This window comes from Magnolia sinica, chromosome 5, assembly GCF_029962835.1.
Source record: "Magnolia sinica isolate HGM2019 chromosome 5, MsV1, whole genome shotgun sequence".
Taxonomy (NCBI): domain Eukaryota; kingdom Viridiplantae; phylum Streptophyta; class Magnoliopsida; order Magnoliales; family Magnoliaceae; genus Magnolia; species Magnolia sinica.
The window spans coordinates 107,152,936-107,164,197 of record NC_080577.1 but is presented as its reverse complement, the minus strand read 5'-3'; the positions used below and the strand labels follow the sequence as shown (position 1 = coordinate 107,164,197).

Below are 11,262 nucleotides of genomic sequence, written 5' to 3'. Positions count from 1 at the left end.
CAGATAGGTCAAGGAGACCTTGTGGGACCCACCATTTGGATGAACAACTATGAAAACTCAAAGGGTTCCTTGTTTCTAGGTTGCGACGGTTTTCTTGCCGAAAAGGAAGCCCTAAAGCACGTAAGTGGATGGACGACTAGGATTGTTTTGGGACGCACGGCTAGGATTTGAGTACAGGTTCTCGGGTTTGCCAGCTCATTGGCAGCGGGATGGGATTTCTGTTTTTAGAAGTCTTGTGCGCACAAAGCACCGCTTACAGATGGAGATGTTCACAGGTGCATCTGAAAATCGTGTGGAATCGTCTATAGTCCTGGTAGGATTAGTCCGCTGATCACAGAGGTGGGCCATAATTTAAATCAACGGACCTTGTCCGTTCGTTGGCCGGAATACGGAAAAAGGAGAGAGAAAGCTCTCGCTTGTTTGCTATAGACAGGTCAACACGGTCAAACCGTGTTGACAAATACAGTGTGTTGTGAGAACATGCACACCTGTGCACACGCAGCTGCGATGGGACCCGCCCTGATGAATATGAATGAGATCCAATCCGTACATCAGTCTCGTCTGGTCTTATTAAGGTACTGGATGAAGAACGGGGTAATTCAGGTGGGTCATAATAGATAAATTCTTAACTTTAATTATAGATTTCTGCTGGTCCGATGGTTGGATCGTTCTGAAATTGATCATCAATAGTGATAAGGGTCCACGGGGTCATTCAACTAGAAATCAATGGCTGGATTAAGGATTTTATGGCCTAATGCATATTTATAATATTTATTTTTCCTTTTTCAATATTTTTGGTATCATTATTATTTTTATCTAAGCTGTCTATGTGAGTAATGTCCCTGTCAGCACCTCCTGTCGAGCTTCGATCAGAATGATTATATTATTTTAATTTGTAAGTGGCCTACAATACATGAGTCTTAACGTGTGGTACTCGATTAGTTTAAATTAATGGTTAAATTTGAAATTTGATATCTTAATTATTGAAATTCAACGATAATATCTAATGAAGGTGAACCACGTAAGTTATTTGAATTATCACACAACTTGCTAATCTGGTTTATAATAGTAACACCCGAGCACACAAAAATACGGGGTGTTACATCAGTGGTTAATGATGATCTGAGTGGGACCGTTCTGGTCGGGTTGGCATCGTCGAGTGAAATGGTCAAGAGATCCTCCATGGAGGAACTTCTCTACGAAGGATCTTCTTTGGGGTCGAGCATGTTGACCGTGAGGGCCTGTCTTACTGAGCCCTTCCTAACTGCCATGGCGTAACAACGACGAGCCTCTCTCTAATCTCCTCGTAGGTAGTCGCTCCCTCCGGTTGTAGGAAACTTCATCATTAAATGGTCTGTGTATACCACCACCCTTATGGCATTAAGAGATGGTCGCCCGAGGATGACTTTGTATGCTGACGGTGTGTTTACCACCAGAAAGTCCACCAACAGGGTTACTTAGTTCTGTCATTCTCCTGCTATAACCGGGAGAGAGATCGCCCCTTCTGAGATAACCTTATCACCTGTGAAGCCATGCAACGAGGTCCGAACAGGTCGGAGCCGTGACCTGCTGATACCCATCTTATCGAACGCCTCGGAGTACATGATTTCAGTTGAGGTTCTCATATCGACAAAGATGTGGTACACCTTACGATTGACTATCATCATTGTGACCACCAAGGCATCATCATGAGGATGCTGAATTCCACGTGCGTCATCCTCCATAAACGTGAGACTGCATGGGCTCACTCAGAGTTCCTTTCTTGACCTGTCAGCTAAAGGGATATAGTGTTTGCGGTCAGTACTCCAAGCATGAGCTTTTCGGGCTTGGTTTGAGTCTCCACCTCCGGATGGACCTCCATATATCGTCCGGATCTCGGTACCATCATTTGTTGCTCTGCTCGGCTGCTCGTCCTTCCAAGCCCGTTTCTTTTCCTTTATATATTAACGCAAGTGACCTTTGTGAATGAGGGTCTCGATCTCCTCTTTCAAGTCGACACAATCACTAGTGTATATGCCTATGATCATGATGAAAGCAACAATATCTGCACTTGTCTCACTAGCTTGCTTCTGTCTTCATGCAGCTCGGCCAATGCAACAGCCTTTTGTCTCGAATATCTAAGAGGAGTATACGAGCTGAATCGGCTCTCAGCCTTCCTACTCGGTCTTTGGCTGCGGGATTCATCCTCATCCGACCTCTTTTTGTTCGCGCTTGGCAGGAAAGACTCGTCCTTGCACTTTTTGTCTCCGAAGAAGCCTCTTGCATGATGGGTTCCTTTTCGGGAGCTGAAGAAGCCCTCGACATTCAAATATTTTTCTACTCGGTTTATAAAGTCTCCCATCGTAGTCGGAGGGTTTTTCCCTATTGAGATTAGGAACTTTCCTTCCTTGAGTCCAGAGATTATCGCAGTCAGAGCCATCTTGTCCGAGTAATCGTTGACTTGCTTCGCTTCTCCATTGAATCGAAGAATGTAGTCCTTCAGAGCCTCCCCATCTTTCTGCTTGATGGTGATCAGGTGTGCGGAGGGTTTCCTGCGCTGCTTCCCTATGATGAATTGAGTGAGGAACGCCTTACTTAGCTCGGTGAACGAGTCGATAGACCTTGGCTTCAGTTGTCGATACCGGCCTCGCGCGGCTTCAGGAGGTGTTATTGAGAATGCTCGGCACGTAATTGGTCCGGAGGCTTACCGGAGCTCCATCCATGAACAGTAGGATTCCATGTGCTCGATAGGATCCCTGGAGCCTGGGTGGGGCATGATGGGAGGCATTTGGAACTTTGGAGGCATCACCGCGTTCATTATTTCGCTAGTGAACGGGGGTTCAGTTTCCTCCATCATTGCGCCCATGGCGATTGAAACTTGAGTTTGATATGTCCGACACATCGTGTCGATCTGGCCTTGTAGTTCTTTGAGTTGAGTCTCCTAGGGGTCTTTGTTCTCAGCCACTGCTTCCTAAACTTGGTCAGGTTCGGGAGTCCTTCCACGTCTTCTCCATTCCATTTTGTGGCGAAGGTCAGTTGGGGCTAGTGTTGATGTCTCCGAGACATGCGTCGGGGCTCGCTTCGATGGCTCTCGCGGCCGTATTGGGACCCGAGTAGATGATCCTCGCGAGGCGTCTCAAGACATTGCGGGGGCATGGCACTCTGCAATCGTTGGAGCATTTACCTCATGGTTTAGAGGTGGATGTTGCCTATTCATTTGCTGCTTCATCTGGCTGACCTCATTGACCAACATTTCCATCTGGTACTGTAATGCTTGGTATCTGCCTCCCCGGTTCCTGGATTGCTGAGTAGGCTCTGTTGGCGCAGATTCTATCTGTAGTCCAAAGGTTGAGTTTCGTGCCTTAGATGGCTTGGGATCAATAGGGACAGTTGGCGTATGCATTTTCTTCATTCCTCTTACCATTCTCTCTTAGCTGGTAGACTAGCGATTTTTTGTTCAACTTCCCTCAGACGACGCCAAAATGTTGATGTAGAAATTTGGCTCACCTCCTCTGAGCTCTAAGCACTCACGTTGAGCCCTATATGCCTGCACAGGAGGAAGACAAAGGAGACCCTGGCTAGAGCAGGGGACCCTCCGATGCTAAAGTTAGGCTAGGAATCTGGGTCTAAGTAGTGTAGATGGGGGTTCTGGGTGAGAGATTTTGCGTACCTGTCTATGTAAATGAGTCTCCTATTTATACCTTTTGGATAGAGTGATCGTGCTCATTATTCTCAGTACAACTTATGCCATTTAGTGGGAACGACGCATGCGCTAAAGTTGGCAGTTACCCTGAGATCGTGCTCCGGATATTGCTCTATACGTGCGTTACTGGAGTTAAGCCTCGAGCATAATTGTAGGACATATCTTTGTCTGAGTCGACCTTATAATCTGAGTCCTTCGTGTGACCATTTGGTCATGTTGTTGATGAGCACTTGGTTGAAGCCGGTAGACGAGGTGTGTAATGGCTTCTTCTGGGTTCCAAGTTGATGTGAAAGCTCTGCAAAAGAAGTTGGACAACATGGTATAGCTTGTTCTGAGCCATGGGTTGGCTTAACTCGCTTTGCCATCCCTTCTCCCCGACGCAGTCGCCCAACTGGTCGAGCCAGGCTTATCTCAATGGGAGTCGACTCAAATTCTCCCATAACAATACATTTAGAGGGATTGAATATAATTACTAAATCAACTTTAACATCCCTAATTAATGTATGTATATAATGATTGATATAATAATTTTAATAAGCCCATTGAAATATATACTTTGGATTGCATTAGAGCCATTAACTAACAAATTTTAACCATCAATTTATATGGACAATGTTTGGACTGTCCAAATCTGACGTAGTTGAGAATATGATTATTTTGTAATATCATTCGTGAACCACTTGTCTACTAAATTAGCAGCCTAGTAACACACGTTACACATGGATTCGAAATCTTATGAATTTGAAATCCCTTCAAATTAGTGCCAAACAGACGAGATATGAGATTCCTTTCAAATTGCGAATGCCCAATGACTCTAACGAGCACAGCTTGGAGGGATCCACCGAGGTACGTGGGACCCTAACTGTGGGGCGAATCTTGACGTATGTGACTAAATCCATGCCGTCCATCTATATTGAAAACTCATTTCAGGGTATGATTCAAATCTCACATGCACCATAAGAAACAATAGTAACTGACCATTAAAAACTTCCAGCGGTTGTGGGCCATAAAAGCTTTGGATCAAGTTGATATTTGTGTGGCCTCCCTGAAGTTTTTAATGGTGGGGATTCAATCCCATCTGTTTCCTGTGGTGTGGTCCAACTAAGATTTGGGCATTCTTCATTATTGGGATCATGCACTAAAATGAGCTTTGAAAATGGTTGGACGGTGTGGATTGAAGGCACACACATCACTGTGAGCCCCACAGTCAGGGGTCACCCACCCCGGTGGATCCGGTGTCTCACCTGATGGGTGGCTTGGATATTTCACCTACCTCACATGTTGGCACGTGTGGTGGCTTGTAGTCTCCCTTAATATTCAACTCCACGCCCTCAGGTCTGATATCCTCTTTCAGCAAATGCTACCTTGCGAGGTAGGCGCATTTCTGTTATCCTTCACCCCAAGAATACTTTCATAGTTCCATTCACGTATGTATGTTAGACATTCGTCACGTTCATTCCGCTACTTCATTTACCAAACAACAACAAAACCGTTGAACTGTTCGACGAAATGCCTCAGAGAGATCTCTTCCCTTTCCCAAACCCAACCTTTTCTATTCAGTTCCATCATCCGAGCGTCCACCGAAAAGGGTTCCCCTCAAAAGGCCCTTCTCGATTACAAAACCATCCTCCTTTCTGGACTTCTCCAACCCAATCTCCGAACGCTTGCTTCTGTTCTCGAATCCTGCAAGATCTCGCTGAACCTCGAAATGGCGATCGAGACTCATGCAAGGATTATAAAATCTGGGTACGAATTGCATCCTTCTCTGTCATCTCCCCTGATAGCTGTTTATCTTGCTTATGATCGTCTCATGGATGCACATCGGATGTTTGATGAAATGCCGGAATGGGGTTTCGATGTCATTTCTGCTAATTTACTGATCGCTGGTTATTTGAAAATTGGAGATTTCGAAAATGCAAATCGTGTCTTTAACAAAATGCCGAATAGAGATGTCGTCTCGTGGAATTCAATAATTGGGGGGTGTGTCAGGAATGCCCGCCCGAAGGAGGCAATAAGCTTGTTCCGGCGGATGCTTAATTTGGGTTTTGAACCGGATGGGTTCACGTTCTCATCTGTTTTTTCTGCGTGTGCTCGAGTCGGGGCTCTTAATCATGGTGAGTGGGCTCATGGTTTAATGATTGAGAAAGAAATTGAGCTTAATTTCATACTAAGTTCGGCACTGATAGATATGTACTCGAAATGTGGGAGAATCAAAACTGCTATGGAAGTATTCGATGTCGCACGAAGGGACGATGTATCCATTTGGAATTCAATGATTACGGGGCTTGCAATTCACGGGCTTGGTTCAGACGTGATTGCAATATTCTCTCGAATGAATGGTGAAAATATCACACCTGATTCTGTCACCTTCGTTGGGGTCTTAACCGCATGTAGCCATTGTGGTCTGGTTGAAATGGGCCGCCATTATTTCAATCTGATGAAGAGTGATTACTCGATTGAGCCGCAGCTCGAGCATTACGGAGCAATGGTCGATCTGCTGGGCCGCTCTGGGCTGTTAGAAGAAGCTCACAGGATGATAAGGGCAATGCCAATAGAACCTGATATTGTTATTTGGAGGTCATTGCTAAGTGCCTGTAGAACTTATGGAAGGCCCGATTTGGGTGAGGTTGTGATCGAACGGATGACACAATGTGGTAGTGGTGACTATGTCTTGCTATCAAACATCTACTCCTCTGCAAATAGATGGGATTGCGCGGAGAGAGTGAGGGAGTTGATGAAAAGGAGAGGAGTTCAGAAGAACCGTGGATTGAGTTGGGTCGAGACAGGAGGAGCCATTCATGAGTTTAAGGCAGGGGATCGATCGCACATGGAATCTGATGCGATTTATAGAGTGTTGGACGGTTTGATGGTCCGGATTAAGGCGGAAGGGTTCGTGCCCTTGACAGGATTGGTTTTGATGGATGTGTCTGAGGAGGAAAAAGAGGGAAATTTGAATAGTCATAGTGAGAAGCTGGCGCTTGCCTTTGCAGTACTGAGGACGGGCCCCAGATCTGAAATCCGGGTCTCGAAGAACCTTCGGACGTGCTGCGATTGCCATTGTTGGATGAAGATGGTTTCAAGAATGCTTTGTAGGGTGATAATCGTGAGGGATCGAATCAGATTCCATCGGTTTGAAAATGGACTGTGTTCTTGCACAGACTACTGGTAGCAAGAGATGCTATGGATACTCAGCCAGCACAGTCCAGATCTCAAGCACCCTGTGTGTGCCAGTTCCTAGCTGTTCATAAGCTGCGGTGCACTTGGTGTCTGCCATGGACCAAAAATCAGGCCGATCTAGTCATCAGGTGGACCACAAATGTATCTTGAATGCAGGCTATTGGTTGGTTGATTCTTTTAATAATCTATTCTTTCATAGATGTGTGGCCTGCTAAAGGCCGGATGGGACTGATTCTTGGACCATGATGCATACACAGCAGGGTCCACCAGGTGAATAAGCTGGATCTCACAGACCCACTTGGTGAGTGTGGATTGTCAGCCAGGAGATTCGTCACTAGGGGCAGGTCACAAAAAGAGAGGGAAACTTCATTTGAAATATGTTATGGCAATGGAAGGGCCTCTTGTAGTGGGTGTCTTTATCTTGCAAGCCCATTAACCTGAAATGCTTTGCTCATTGGCCATGATGAAACTTACCAAGGCCCATCAACATCAGATGGTTGATTGGAAGAAGCAGACAGCGATGAGGGTCATCAACAGTATCATACCTTCTAAATGGCCTGGTTGGGCCCTTCCCAAACCAATCCGACCCTGCCTATTTCCATCCCCACTTAAATTAGTGATAATGAGTATTCCATCAAAGTGAATTGAACCTCATCTTTTCGTCGAGCATTTCAGCGAAATCCTCTGATTGTCTTCCTCCAATGGGCTGTTGTCACACACAATGACGAACCACGTAAATCCATCTCTCTTGTGCATGCTCGTTTCTTTTCATTTTATTCATGTGAAGTTTGCTATTGCAATGCATCAATCTAACAATGTATCTTTCTTTGTCCCGCAGCATGGCGAAGATGGTTCCCAGTGTTTAAGGCCCAGTTCAAAAAAATAGCCAAAATGTGCGTTCGACACTATTTAAAGTGGTGCCTGCCTTATTTGGAGGTTTGTTAATTTTACATTTGCATTGAAGTACTGCCCACATTTGAAAATATATAGCTTATGCATGAGATTGAGCTTTTCATCAGGTGGGACACACTGTTTAGATAATCCAGGCTAAAATTTGGGCACTTTAACACCTTTGGTGGGGCCTCATCATACAAAACAAATGGATGGCCACAAAAAAATTGTTTAATTGTTAATTTAACTTTTTTGGATGGTAAGAAAATATTATTACCAACAAAGTGAAGTCGACTTCTGACTATTTGTGTAGAAGAAGAACACATGCTATATTGCTTTCCTTCAAATAGAGGCAAGAACCCTCTCCATTGAGTAATCCTGATTGACTATCTTTAATGGCAAAGCGGGCTCTGGTAGCATGCTTTGGATTTTATTTTTTTTTGAAAGGTAACACTACCAAGGATTGAACCCTGGATCACTCACACACACTACGCTATTTCTAGCAGCTCATCTAATGAGCGGGACTGTTAATATATTATGCCCTATATGATTGTCGATCCACACGTTAGAAGATATGCAGCGGATGTAAATCGGGTGTTATTTTAAGATCATAGTTCGCCGGATAATCACACAGATGGCAAGAGTTCTTTTTCCTTTTTATTTAACCATGATTTTGCTTGCCTTTAAGCACACTATCTTGCAAAATAGGCTCGTAGTGGTTGAGAATCTAGTCTGTTTCAGCACGATCTGGCCAATGGATCAAAACTTCGAGAGTCAGATAGATGAGATACAATCCCAGTCTGCCGCCTAGTGGGATGGTTCTCTCCATGAGATTGTTTTTGAAATGGAATACTAATAATGTGGGATTAAGGGTGATTCAATTGTGATTATCACAAATCCATTTTTAGGGGTTTTATAGCCATTTTCTAATATTTTTGTACTTGGCTTTAAAAACCAACACACTATCTCATCTAATCCTCATTCTAATCACCTGTTTTTGTCACGCCCCAAAATCTAGGTACAGAGTGTGCACCCGTAAACCTGAGTTTTAATTCTTAACTCGTACGCATGGTGTACTTTATCGGTTAAATGGTTTAATTAGAGGTGGGGATTTGCGTTCATTCTATGTTCCACCCAAATCCATTGATTTCCATTCACACATACATAACTTTTAGCAACATTTAACAATGCATATATAGATCTTCACAAATATTCACATAACATCAATCTTCAACATTATTCATTGATTATCACGACCAACTAAAAATATGCTCATTTCGGTCTTAAAATATCTCAATCAAATGGAACCAAATCAAGTTCTCAAAATCCAATAATCAATACTACTATGCGATATACGAAAATCATCAATCCTAATGAATAAAATCAAATATTCAAGAATGCTCTAATGCTGCTAATTCATCTTCGGACAAGTACGGCAATGTTTCACGTGGGTCGTGTTCAGGTTCCACTGTATGCTCCAGTTCCTGAGCAGCTTCATCAACTCTATCTCTATCTATACGATTTTTCCATTAATGAAAATGTAAGCTAGCTGAGATAACCCAGCATGATTTATGCACATAACAATTAAAATAGGGCAAAACACGGAATGCATAATGCTATAAATGCACCAGATGGGGGGATCATATATCTGCTTGGGTTGAATAATCGTCAATCCGTATCTACCTGTTGGGTAGGCTTCCACCTTTCGGTAGGCATCGGCATATCCCACATCTGGTAACGATTCTACCAGGATCGACGTTCTTCTAGGGAGGTCCCTCAGAATTGATGATGCAAAATGCTTATGCAATGGATGATGTATGATTTCATCATTTCATAGATATTCATAATACCTGTCTTATATGGAATGTATACATGTGAATTCATTGTACTAATTATCATAATTTCATAAATTAGATGTGGGAGCATAGATTAGCATGTGACATATATTAATTAAATCAACAAACGGTGAATCAAACAATCATCACATAAACAAATTAACATACCAATCAGTCAACCATACAACCAATTCTATTTCAATTTCCACATACATGAGATATGTTAGGATTACTAGCCTAGTCTACTAGAATCTACAAGATGATCTAATTGCTTTGAATTCAGAAATCCTAACAATCATACAAACCATATTAATGTTTGACTCAATTACATCAGATAGTGGGGCCCACCTTTGATTAGACACCCTAGGTGGTCAACCACCATTCAACAACCCTCAATGATCAATTAATTGCAACTTCCATATGTAACACGTCTATTAGATTCAACTATCAAAGTTTAGAAAATTCTGTATAGGCACTTGTCGATCAATGTTGTTGATCGATCGATATTTGAATCGAGAAATTGTAGATTAAGGCAAATACGTCTTTGGACAAAATTTGGCATCTTCAATCGATCAACCGATCGATTGAAGGTTGATCGACAGTCCTCAGATCGTCTTAATTTAAAATTTAAAATTTGAGAATTTCTCTCGATTAGGGATCTTGGGTCCATGTAAACAATGTGGACAGATTTATACCCATCATTGGTCCCTCCTTGGTCAATCACCAGAGAAGGCCCATCGATTGGTCAATCTGAACCATTCATGTGCTTATTTACATCTAAATTCTGAATTTGCATGACAATGATAAATCTGATCAATGCGGTCCATCAATTAAGTAGTTTGATAAGATAATTAGGGATCTTAATATAGTTTGATTCAATGATTGTTTTGATTTGACCGATCTCACACATTCAAGAGTTCCAATATGATTTAAAATAATAATAGATCTATCATGCTAATTTGATCAGTGTGGCTCATCAGATGATTGGATCATCTAAATTCTCGACGTCCACAATTTGGATGAACAGTGTGGATCTAACCATATACACTCCGAAGACCCATCTCGACCCCCTACGCCAAGTGATAGTAATACTTGCACTTAAATCTGAAATTTGTTTATTAAATGCTCCAGACCTGACAACATAATGGCCGTATGGCTGATTCCACCCGTTCATTGTGTTGTCTAGATAATTTTAATCTGAATTGTTAAAAATAATAATTAATCAATTCTACCTTGTAAGTATGAATTAAATCGTCTAACTCCTACTACCAAGAAGCAATTCCCTACGCCATTACCTAAAATTATTTGTGTAGCGAATTAATCTCCTTTACTAAAAATGTATGATGAACCGTCCAATCTCTCTCTCGCTCTCTCTCTCTCAATGATTCCGTTTGAGTTTAGGGCCTGTTTGGTTGGATGTATGTCAGGAGAATTGCAATGTATTTTACAATTTTTTAAGCATTAATTACATAATACATGAATTTGTGATGTGCAAATTGATAGCAACAACTTTTAGGAACGGAAAATGAGATGTGCTCTATGGGTCCCACTATGATGTATATGTTTTATCCAGGCCGTCCATTCATTTGGCTATATCATTCTAGGGTATGCCTAAAAAAATAAGACAGATACAAAGCTCAAGTAGACCACACTATGGGAAGAACATTTAAATGGTCA

At 42.5% G+C, this 11,262-nt stretch overlaps 1 protein-coding gene across 2 annotated transcripts; it reads left to right on the top strand.

Moving 5' to 3' along the window:
* Positions 1–4,510: 4,510 nt before the first annotated feature.
* Positions 4,511–8,134, top strand: LOC131246611 (pentatricopeptide repeat-containing protein At5g50990). Of its 2 annotated transcripts, XM_058246907.1 has the most exons (3): positions 4,511–7,592; positions 7,698–7,795; positions 8,064–8,134. In XM_058246907.1, exon 1 carries the CDS (start codon positions 5,112–5,114, stop codon positions 6,849–6,851), a length of 1,740 nt encoding a protein of 579 aa, XP_058102890.1. In that variant the 5' UTR covers positions 4,511–5,111; the 3' UTR covers positions 6,852–7,592; positions 7,698–7,795; positions 8,064–8,134. The 2 variants fall into 2 exon arrangements, with proteins under 2 accessions (XP_058102890.1, XP_058102889.1); XM_058246906.1 differs by lacking the exon at positions 8,064–8,134 and having other exon boundaries at positions 7,698–8,055.
* The last annotated feature ends 3,128 nt before the right edge of the window (positions 8,135–11,262 follow it).